The 10,502-nt window shown below is 43.2% G+C and overlaps 1 protein-coding gene across 1 annotated transcript; it reads right to left on the reverse strand.

The window, feature by feature from the left end:
• Positions 1 to 2,276: 2,276 nt before the first annotated feature.
• fam110c (family with sequence similarity 110 member C) lies at positions 2,277 to 10,110 on the reverse strand. Its single transcript, XM_059645598.1, has 2 exons — positions 8,527 to 10,110; positions 2,277 to 8,430 (listed from the first exon to the last, which is right to left on the reverse strand). The coding sequence occupies exons 1-2, from the start codon at positions 8,786 to 8,788 to the stop codon at positions 7,658 to 7,660; spliced, it is 1,035 nt and encodes a 344-aa protein (XP_059501581.1). The 5' UTR covers positions 8,789 to 10,110; the 3' UTR covers positions 2,277 to 7,657.
• Between the last annotated feature and the right edge of the window lie 392 nt (positions 10,111 to 10,502).

Raw genomic sequence — 10,502 nt, forward strand, 5'->3', positions numbered from 1 at the left:
GCGAGATGTTTCAAGTTCAGGAGCAAGGATGTGTTGTTGCAGGTGTACAGGTCCTTGGTGAGGCCACATCTAGCAAAAATGTGTGCAGTTTTGGTCTCTTTTTCTGAGGAAGGATGCTTTTGCTCGAGGGAGTGCAGCAAAGGTTTACCAGGCAGATTCCGGGGATGATGGGCTGATGTATGAGGAGAGATTGTTTAGTTTGGGATTGTTTTCACTAGAGTTTGGATGAATGAGGGGTGTCTCATTGAGATTTATAAAATTCTAACAGGGCTGGATGGGGTCGATGCATGTTCTTGATAGTGGGTATCTCCAGAACCAGGGGTCACAGTATGAGGATTTGGGATAACCCATTTGGGATAGTCACTCATCTCCATCCTTAAGAGTGGTGAGCCTGTGGAATTCATTACCACAGGAAGTAGTTGATGCTAAAACATTGAATGTATTTAAGAGGTGACTAGCTAGAACACGCGAGGTGAATGTGATCAAAGGTTATGGAGAGAAAGCAGGATTAGGCTATTAAGTTATATCATCAGCTATGATTGTGAAGAATGGCAGAACATGTTTGAAGGGCCAAATGGCTTCCTCCTGCTCCTATCTTCTATATATGTGGCTAAAACTAAGGATGCTGTCATGCAATGCGCATTGGTCAACCACAATGGATGATTAATTATATAGGAGTTTGACAGGATTATTTATGTGCACTAAGATTATAATTGCATTGGCTGCATGACAAGGAGAAATATTTGCATCTGATGCTTTATTGTCGATATAATATCTGTAGTTTTTCAGTATCAATATTTGTTTCCTTTCTATTTATTTTCATGTTTGTGTTTATCAAAGTAAATGATAACAATACAGACATTGCACATATGTCAACATTGAATATTCCCAGGGCAGGTATAGTATAACTAAATAGAATGTAAAGCCCCTTTATCAATGTCATGCTTCTCTAAATACAGCTTCAACATCAGAGGAGTGGTCCTTCCTGCAGAACCGCTATGTCTTCCTCCAGCAACCTTCCAGTTACTTCATTGAGTGAGCATGGTAATGAGTGCCAAATTAGGGTTTTGTAGGCTCATACTAAATTCACTTTGTACTCTGTCTCAACAATCAGGCAAGGACACATTCATCCCATCAATCTAACCAAAGAATTAATTTAGGTTTCATAAACAAATTTTGGATAACTTAAACTCTGCAAGTGAACTGGATTTGCATAAATGCAACTAAGAACAGACTGGATGGACTGGGCATGCCTTCCTTGGAGCGTAGGAGACTGAGGGAGGAACACGATTGTCCCTTGGTGCCTTTGATCTATGCTAATCAAGTTCCCAAACAAAACAAGTCCAACCTGCTCGCGTTTGGTTCATATCCCTCCAGAACCTTCCTATTCATGTACTTATCCAAATGTCTTTTAAACATAAACTTGAAAGATCTGTGGATGCTGTAAATAAAAAGAAACAAAAAAAGTAGAAATTGCTGGAAAAGCTCAGCAGGTCTGGCAACATCTGTGGGGAAAAAATCAGCGTAAACGTTTTGGGTCTAGGTGACCCTTCCTCAGAATTTCAAGTTTTGTGCTTTAAAGTGTACCACTTCCTCTGGTTCATAAATGAACTGCCATTCTGTGCAAAACAGTTGCCCATGTCCATTTTAAAACTTTTTCCTTTCACTTTAAAGATATGCCCCCTAGTTATTTATGCCCCTTATGATTTTATTAACTCTATAAGGTCACCCCTCAAAGCTCCTACGCTCCAGTGAAAGACATCCCAGGCTAACCTGGCAACATCCTGAAAAGTTTTCCCTGAATCTTCTCCAATTTAATATTCTTCCTAAAAAAAATGTACGAATATAATGATATTATTATCCAACTATCCCTTATATGAATCCATGCTGCTTTCTACAATGACTCCATGTAAAGTGAGTACCAAGTTCTAACAATTCTCTGGACATGGCAACTTTCACATGACTGTGTGCAGATGTTGCCAACTGAATGGTAGTTTACAAAGGCCTGACGGACTAACTTGGCCATGCTTAGAGCAATGTGCAGAAAGAACAGGAGAGATGAAAAAAAAAGGCCTTTCATGACCTTAAGACATCCTAAGGCACTTTATAACCATATAGGTACATTTGAAGAATAGTCAATATCACAACATAGGAATTGTGACAGTCAATTTATGCACAGCAAATTTCCAAAAAACAAATTTGATATTTATTGAAGAAACATTTTTAATATAAAATTCTTTTAATGAATAAAATACAAGGATATTCTTATACTCTTTACATAAAGCTGCTTTACAGCCTATGTTGTCAATATATAAAACACTGATTTATTTTTACAAATATACACTAATTGGTATTTTCCTTTCAAACACCAGTATTCATATAATCTTTATTTAAAGATACCAAGTCATTGACGAGTATTAGCAAATGTTGGAGTAATTCCAGTAATAAATTACTCTTAGTTCATGTTTGAGATAGAATAATTTCTCACTGAAAGCATAATGAAACATTCCTAATAATAACAAACACCAAGAAAACTGTAATAAATAGAAATCCTATGAATAGAGTGGGTGGCTTGCTTTGCTCTCCCAGAAGAGCTATTCAGCTGCTGTTTTCACAGTTATGTCTGCAGCAGAACATGTGCGTACAAGTTTGTAGGGTGTAAGGAAATCTTAACACTCATGTTTACATTTTCCTTGTTTTATACTAGATTGCAAAGATGCTGTGACAGAGGCAGTAAATGTTATCAGGTCAGCAGAAATGAAACAGGACTCCTCCAGCTTATTCAATACAAATTCAGTTCAAACCAGAGATTCACCTCACACTGAAGAATAGTAACTTTTCAAGCTGGATGTAGTCCAAGTCTGAATGATACAACAACTTATTGAGCAAGTATTTTTAAAATTATTGCACATTTATATGCTCCCAAATGTCTTAGCTTTGAGGCAGAATGGTAAAATTAGGAATGCATTTTAAGAAATTTAAGTAACAATTGATTTTACAAAATTACTTATCTCCCACAGTTTCGCTGATGTGAAGACATTTTTATGCAATAAATCAGGACAAACTTTTTTTTTAAAAATGGCAGCTCATTTTTCTTTCTTGCCACCATTTATAAATGGTTTTGTCATTTTTGGCTTATTACTGCTCTTTACAAACTATTTAATAGAAAGATAGTCAGCATACTGTAAACAGAAGCTCTTGAAGGATTTAACTAATCTCTGGACACTTTGACCATTGAATTGCTATTGGTCCAAAGTTTAATAAAGAACAACAGTTAGCAGACACTTCTAGTGGATATGAAAAGCACATCTGTCTCTTTCTCATATCTACAGGCTATAAGCAAGGTAATATTAGCAATTGTTTATACAACAAAATTATTTTGCCTTCGGTGCACAAATGAACTCAACATATGTATGCCAATCAGCATGTGGAGTGAAAGGCGATACCTTGCAGGTTGCACAGCTTGTTTCCTTGAAGACTTAGAATCCCCTGCAGTGTGGGAGCAGGCCATTTAGCCCATCCATGACCCCCCGAAGAGCATTCTACCTAGACTAATCTTCCACCTGTTCCCTCTAAGCCTGCGTTTCCCATGGCTACTCCACCTAGCCTGCACATCCCTGGATTCTAAGGACAATTTAGCATGGCAATCCACCTAACCTGCACATCTTTGGACTGTGGTAAGAAATTCACGTAGACACAGGGGAGAATGTGCAAACTCCCCAAAAGCTGAGGCTGGAATCAAGCCTGCATCCCTGGTGCAGTGCTAACCACTGAGCCACCATGCCATTCTTTATAAAAACACTTAGCATGAGAAAAGTGGAATCTTGCTAATTATGAGAGCAAGTATAAATGGTTTTATATGCTCCAATCAAAATGATTCAGATCCAACTTAAATGTTTTCTTTCAACGGAGCTAGCCTCTTTGGATGAGAGATTTCCTGGTTTGCTCCACACATTGAATGTCCAATTTGAGCCAGAACAGATTGGAACATCACACAATGAAAATCAAGCATTCCTCAGTTGTCCCAAGCCACTTTTGCAAACCCATGACGTACTGACACAAACAGTAGAGCTGGGGATTGGTACGTAGTGGTTGTATCACTGGTCCAGCAAAGACTTGGACTACTGATCCAGAAACAGAGCTCAAACTCCAAGTTCTCATGAAAATTTCTGGAAATGGTTAATAATACTGAAAATGAGGTAAACATATTTATGAAAACAAACAGTTTCAGTGAAAGGGAACCTGCTGTTCTTACCCCAGATTGATTCTAAACCCACAATGCCATTAATTCTTAACTACCACAGGTTCAAAATGGCAGCTAGTGCTCACTACTTTCTTAGGGCAACTAGGGATGGGCAAGTAAAAATAACTCACCTCCCAGTCAGGCCCGCATGGCAGTAAGTAAAGATTTTTCTGTTTTAAAAAAAAAGGCCTCAGGGTTTGTTACCCATGCTTCTGTTGACCAGGAATGGTACAAGGGGGTGAATAGCATAGTCCTGCTTCTAAATTGTACAAGGTATTGAATGCAAAAAAACAGTAGGCATTCAGTTTCCTTTTTTAATCCTTTGTACCATGATAATGGCAGCTGCTTTTTAAGAGAGAAGCTCAAGTGTGGAAATCCGAGTTAATGTATTTAGTGACATTGTATTCAACAGATCCTGGCAAGTCTTTCAGTCTGAAGATAATGTGGAACTACAGACACCTGCCCACAACTCAATGACTTTCACTGATTTCATTATTTCTGATCTTATCCTAAGTCAACATAAATTAAAATCTAGACATGTAAAATGGATGCCTAAATTGATATTGCAAAATTTATAGTATTTTTCAATCAAAATTGTCCTCAACAAGTCAATGAAAACCTGAGCCATGTTATTTTTGTATAACCACTATACAGATGTAAAATCTCTCTCTCTCTTTAGAGGCATCTTCATTCTCACTCAAGGCACTGAGCAGCAGAGCAAGCATATTATTCTCGTACTTTACTTTCAAAATAAAACTGGCAAATTCTGTCTCAAACACCACTGAGAAATCACAGTTTGGTGGGCCGTGTTGATTTTCTGGAGGCTTCCCTTATTTTCTTGATTATAAGCTATCAATAGAGAAGAGTTGTGTATAGACAAAATTTTTTAGAACTGAGTCATAAATATGTAAATCCTTGAAGTCTGCAACTCTCAAATCATTCGAGTGACGGTGCTTTCACTCGGCACATGAATTAGCTTTAAAGGAACTCCACAGCAGAGTAAACACTGCGAGCCAGCATTGGTAGTAAAGGAGTCAGGTTGGATGGTGGTTAAACAAAGCACGGTAGTGTTGACATCTCTGAACACAGGAAGCAAACTCCATAATCAGTAATCTCCAGGGTTAATGTCACTAAATAACTAAATAGAATCAGTCAAAAGTGAGACACTGTCATATGAAAGAAAATGTGATTGCTCGCTGACCTGTCATAGTGAATCGTACCCTTCTTTATGCCATTGAAGAGACTGGGCAGAACATTTCCCAGACAGAAGTCAGGATTGGCCAGGTAATCTTGTGAGCACATCTCCTTCTCCTACTAGTCAGCATCAACAAATATTTGATTCAGCATTAAAGCATCATATGTGCTCTGATATGTTCATTAACCTGAAAATTTAACTGTTTCTCTCTCCACAGATGCTGCTAGACTTGCTGAATATTTACAGAATTTTCTGTTCTTACTTCCCATTACTGGCATCTGTAGTGCTTTCCTTTTGTACTTGTTTGGGGGGGGGGGGCACTAGAAAGAACAACATTTGAATTAAAAGTGAAATAGTCTAACAACTATTCCAAGAACAAAGTCAAAGTCAAAGCCAAAGTAATTCAGTACAAATATCCACCCAAAATCTATGTCTGAATGTATTCAAGAAAGAGATAGATAAACTGCCCAGATTTTAAAAGGGAGTATGCAATTGAGATAAAGGCTCAGTCATGGTCCTATTGAATGCTGGAACAGGCTAGAAGGGCCAAATGGTCTGCTTCTGCCCCTAGTGCGCATTTTCTAATAATGTGTTTCAAAACAGTCACTGACACAGTAGCTGTGTGTGGCAATATATCTATCAGAGTAAACTGAGCAAGAAAACCTAAAATCAAATTGACACTAAAAACTTAATATTTTTAAACTGAAAGTGATATTTACATAAGATTTCATTTTAAAATTATCACAAAGTATTTGGTATGAAAAATGCTGCCTTTTGAGGTCTGTGACAAATGTGTACAGGAATCCAAGATAACAAAGTGTGAAGCTGGATGAACACAGCAGGCCAAGCAGCATCTCAGGAGCACAAAAGCTGACATTTCAGGCCTAGACCCTTCATCAGAGAAGGGGGTGGGGAGAGGGTTCTGGAATAAATAGGGATAGAGGGGGAGGCAGACCGAAGATGGAGAGAAAAGAAGATAGGTGGAGATAGGTCAGTCCAGGGAAGACAGACAGGTCAAGGAGGTGGGATGAGGTTAGTAGGTAGGAAATGGAGGTGCAGGCTTGAGATGAGAGGAAGGGATGGGTGAGAGGAAGAACAGGTTAGGGAGGGAGAGACAGGCTGGGCTGGTTTTGGGAATGCGGTGGGGGGGAGGGGAGATTTTGAAGCTGGTGAAGTCCACATTGATACCATTGGGCTGCAGGGTTCCCAAGCAGAATATGAGTTGCTGTTCCTGCAACCTTCGGGTGGCATCCTTGTGGCACTGCAGGAGGCCCATGATGGACATGTCGTCTGAGGAATGGGAGGGGGAGTTGAAATGGTTTGCGACTGGGAGATGCAGTGGTTTATTGCGAACCGAACGAAGGTGTTCTGCAAAGCGGTCCCCAAGCCTCCGCTTGGTTTCCTCAATGTAGAGGTAGCCACACCGGGTACAATTGATAATTCAGAGATGATGGGAACTGCAGATGCTGGAGAATCCGAGATAACAAAGTGTGGAGCTGGTTCATCCAGCTCCACACTTTGTTATCATTTGATAATTCATTTGATTTAGGGACCCGAAACGTCAACTTTCCTGCTCCACTGGAGCTGCCTGGCCTGCCGAGTTCCACCAGCTCCACACTTATCTCTGACTGTTGTAATAGACTTTTGCTTACCTTCGATAGCTTTTGATCCTCCGACGTTTTAAAGAATATATAAACATCAAAATAAACATCAACGGCACACACAGACAATTGGGAACTTCTGTTCATGACAATACCGTTTAAAATGAAAACAGATTCTGTATTGAACACAGAAAATAAAATAAATCTCTTAAATAGAATGAATATATCCTGTCTCTTCCCTCCTCCCTCAGTTCCAACAGTCTCTACTAGAATAGTTTCTTCTAAATTTTGCACCGAGGCCACCAGAACATCTCTAAATCTGTCAAAGCAAAAAAGGTAGATGTACACTGAATTTGAAAATGCAAATCCTCTTTACCCGCCGGGGGATGCAGTCAGGACTGTAAGAAGAGGTGACGCTGGGGAGCAGACTGTCCTCCCCAGACACACAGGCGAGAGGCGATTTGCTGCGCATTCCTAGCTCTGGCTACTGCTGGTTCACAGTTCGCAACATCTTTTCGCCCACCCCCCTGCAAAGAGGAGTCTGCAAGGACTGAGCAACGCTTCTACGGGCGGAGAAGATTGGAGGAGCCTCCCCCTCTCCGTCAGGGGTCCGCATGCCTAGACGAGCTCGGCTGCTGTGGACTCCCTTGCCCGCTTGCAGCCGTACAGCCACTTGATGACCCGGGCGTTGCGCTCGATGACCGAGAGGCTGGACGCCGGCTTGCGCTCGGCCGGCGCTTCCTCGAGCGGCCGCTGGTCCTCCTGGACGCTGTGGCGGGAGAAATCGCTGTCGGAGTCGGGCGTGCTGACGCTCCGGACACGCACGGTCAGCGCAGTGTCGGACGCCGAGGTGAAGTTCTCGCGGCCCAGGTCGTCGATCACGTCGGGCTCGAGGCCGCAGTACCTGAAGAAGCTGTCGAACTCCGAGAAGGCTCTCGAGTAGCGGGAGCTGATGTCGGACTGAGAGCGGTGTAGACCCCCTTTGCTGACCCGCCGCTGGAGGACGGTGGTAACCGGCCTCGGGGCTGGGGGCGTGACCGAACCCGTTGGTGGCGGCGATGGCGGCGGCTGCTGCTCCTCCTCATCCCCGCAGCCCGTGTCCGCCGGCCCTCTCTCTTTGATGATGACCTTGGGCACCTCGGGTGACGCCGGCAGCTGTTGCTTGTCCCTGACGGAGCCCCCTTGGAAGAGCCGGCGGACTAGGCTCTGGTTGGCGGCCCGGGCCACGCCGCCTGACCCCTTGACGAACTCGCACTTCTGCCGGTAGATGACCAGCGAGTCCGGCCTCATCTGCCGCTTGGAGCGGCGGATGGCGGTGCCGCCGCCGTCCCGCTGTAAGGGAGCGTGCGGGAGTTGGTCACCTCGTGGGGGGTCTCCCGCCGGCTTCTCCCCTCTTCCCGGGCAGCTGTCCGTGCCGCTGCTCCCACCTCCAGCACCAGCAGCACCACCACCTCCACCTCCACCTCCACCACCACCTCTGCCTCCACCTCCACCACCACCTCTGCTGCTGCTGTTGCTGCTGAGGCTGCCCGACGCCGAGCTACCGGAGCGGGCTTCCGCCTGACCGCCTGCCACCAGCTGCGGGCTCTTCACGTACTTGCCCTTGTCGGCCGCCAGCCTCTCCACGGCGCTAAGGGGGCTCCGGCGGTTGCCCTCCATCTGCCTCCGGAGGTAACCGGGCCCCTTGTTGAGGATTCTCAGGGGCAGCGAGGAGCTCAGCCCCGGAGGCTGCGAGATGTCAGTCGGCATTTCACTTAATGCTGCAGACCCAGTCCTGGAGAGAGGCCGCTACTCAACAAGCGATCGTCACTCACTCAGAAGCAGAAGAAAGTGAAGACTCTGTCCCGCAAAATGTTTAAATCTCTCTGACGCTCATCTATTTCTTGTTGATGGTGATTCCCTTGGAAGGCGCGCAAACGAAGGAAGCCGCTGTGATCATGCACTGACTTCAAGGCAACACTTGTCATCAACACTGACTTCACTTTTACTGAACCTTTCAACTGAATCCACCTTGCTGTTGTGGCCTGCCCATCCCACTCCAAAACACAGCAAATCATGTTTCAACTCATGACATCATGTGGGAGCAGGCTGTGTGTCATGGAACAGGAGGGATAGGTCTACCTATCAACGTTACATAGCCCCGAGCAAGGACAAACACTAATTAATGTTTATTTTAAGCGTGCTAAACCTCCCTCTTCACCCCTTCTTTCATTTCACCCTCCTCTATATGGAATCTTATCAGCAAATCGGTAGACTCAGGAAGAGTTTGAAAACTAGCGGAGAAAATGCACTGTCTTGAAGATAAAAGTATCGTACAACTTAGAAGTTAAGAATGCGAATAGGGTGAGATATTATGACTGAGTTAATGTTTGTACCAAGCCATTTTTCAGGGTGTTAACCCATTAAAAAAATGGCACCTACGTTAGAATAACCAAGCAATTCGTTTGCACGTTCATCGGAGTATCATAGCGCGAATTCAGTACGCGGGGAGAAGTGTGTTTGACAGGGTTTTGACCGAATAATGTGTTCAATCATTAATTCTTAAACGAGAGAGCATTTTGCATATCCGGGGATCAGTTAGTTCTGATCTCTTGGTTTATTTCTGATTTAGTTCTACGGAAATCGATAAATTAGTTAATCAATGGGTCAAACGGTGTGTAGGAACTTGCGAACGTGAAGTAAATGAACCGGAAACTTCTGATTAAATTAAAACCGACCCGTTAAACTCTGAACTCCTTGAGATAACTACCTGATCGTTAACCCGTACTTTTTGTTGGAAAATACTCGTACGCATGTTCATTGCCATTTAGGATTTCTCTTGTTTGTTATTTTTGACGAAAGCAGAAGACAATTCTTAGAACTTGTGTCCAAAGAACTTGTGCTCCCTCAGTAAACATCTTGCCCGTAGTGCTCCCTATGCGTGAATTGTCCGCTCACATTAGTGTTTCGGTGTCGCGCAAATAAAAACAACTGTTCCAAATAAGATCATGTGTGAAAATAAGGGAACTTTTGGCAGTAACCAATGAACTGGGAAGCTGGGTTTCCGCTCAGTGCGTTTTCTGTATGTGAGAATTGGGGGCTGAGCGTGTGCGGGACAAGAGGGAATTTAGAAAACAGCAATGACATTTAAATACTTCCGATTTTATCTGATTTTAATAAAATCATTAATAAATGTTGCTGGTAAATTCGGGTTTTTGTAATTTTATGAATACAATTGTCCGTTATGTTTCCATTTTTTGAAGGCAAAACCATAAGAAATCACAAAATGAAGTAAATATTTAGCCGTGACATAGCAGGAACTGCAGATGCTGGAGAATCAGTGAAAACCAGGCGTAGAGTTGGATGAACACAGCAGGCCAAGCAGCATCAGAGGAGCAGGAATGCTGATGTTTTGGGCTTAGACCCTCAACGAAGAAGGGTCTCGGCCGGAAGTGCCAGCTTTCCTGCCCCTCTGATGCTGCTT

This window comes from Stegostoma tigrinum, chromosome 4 (assembly GCF_030684315.1).
Source record: "Stegostoma tigrinum isolate sSteTig4 chromosome 4, sSteTig4.hap1, whole genome shotgun sequence".
NCBI lineage: Eukaryota > Metazoa > Chordata > Chondrichthyes > Orectolobiformes > Stegostomatidae > Stegostoma > Stegostoma tigrinum.

Coding starts and splice junctions, on each gene's coding strand:
- fam110c (XM_059645598.1), bottom strand. CDS start 8,788: ATGCCGACTGACATCTCGCAGCCTCCGGGGCTGAGCTCCTCGCTGCCC. Junction 8,431..8,526: donor CAGCAGAGGTGGTGGTGGAG/GTGGAGGCAGAG, acceptor GCCCGGGAAGAG/GGGAGAAGCCGGCGGGAGAC.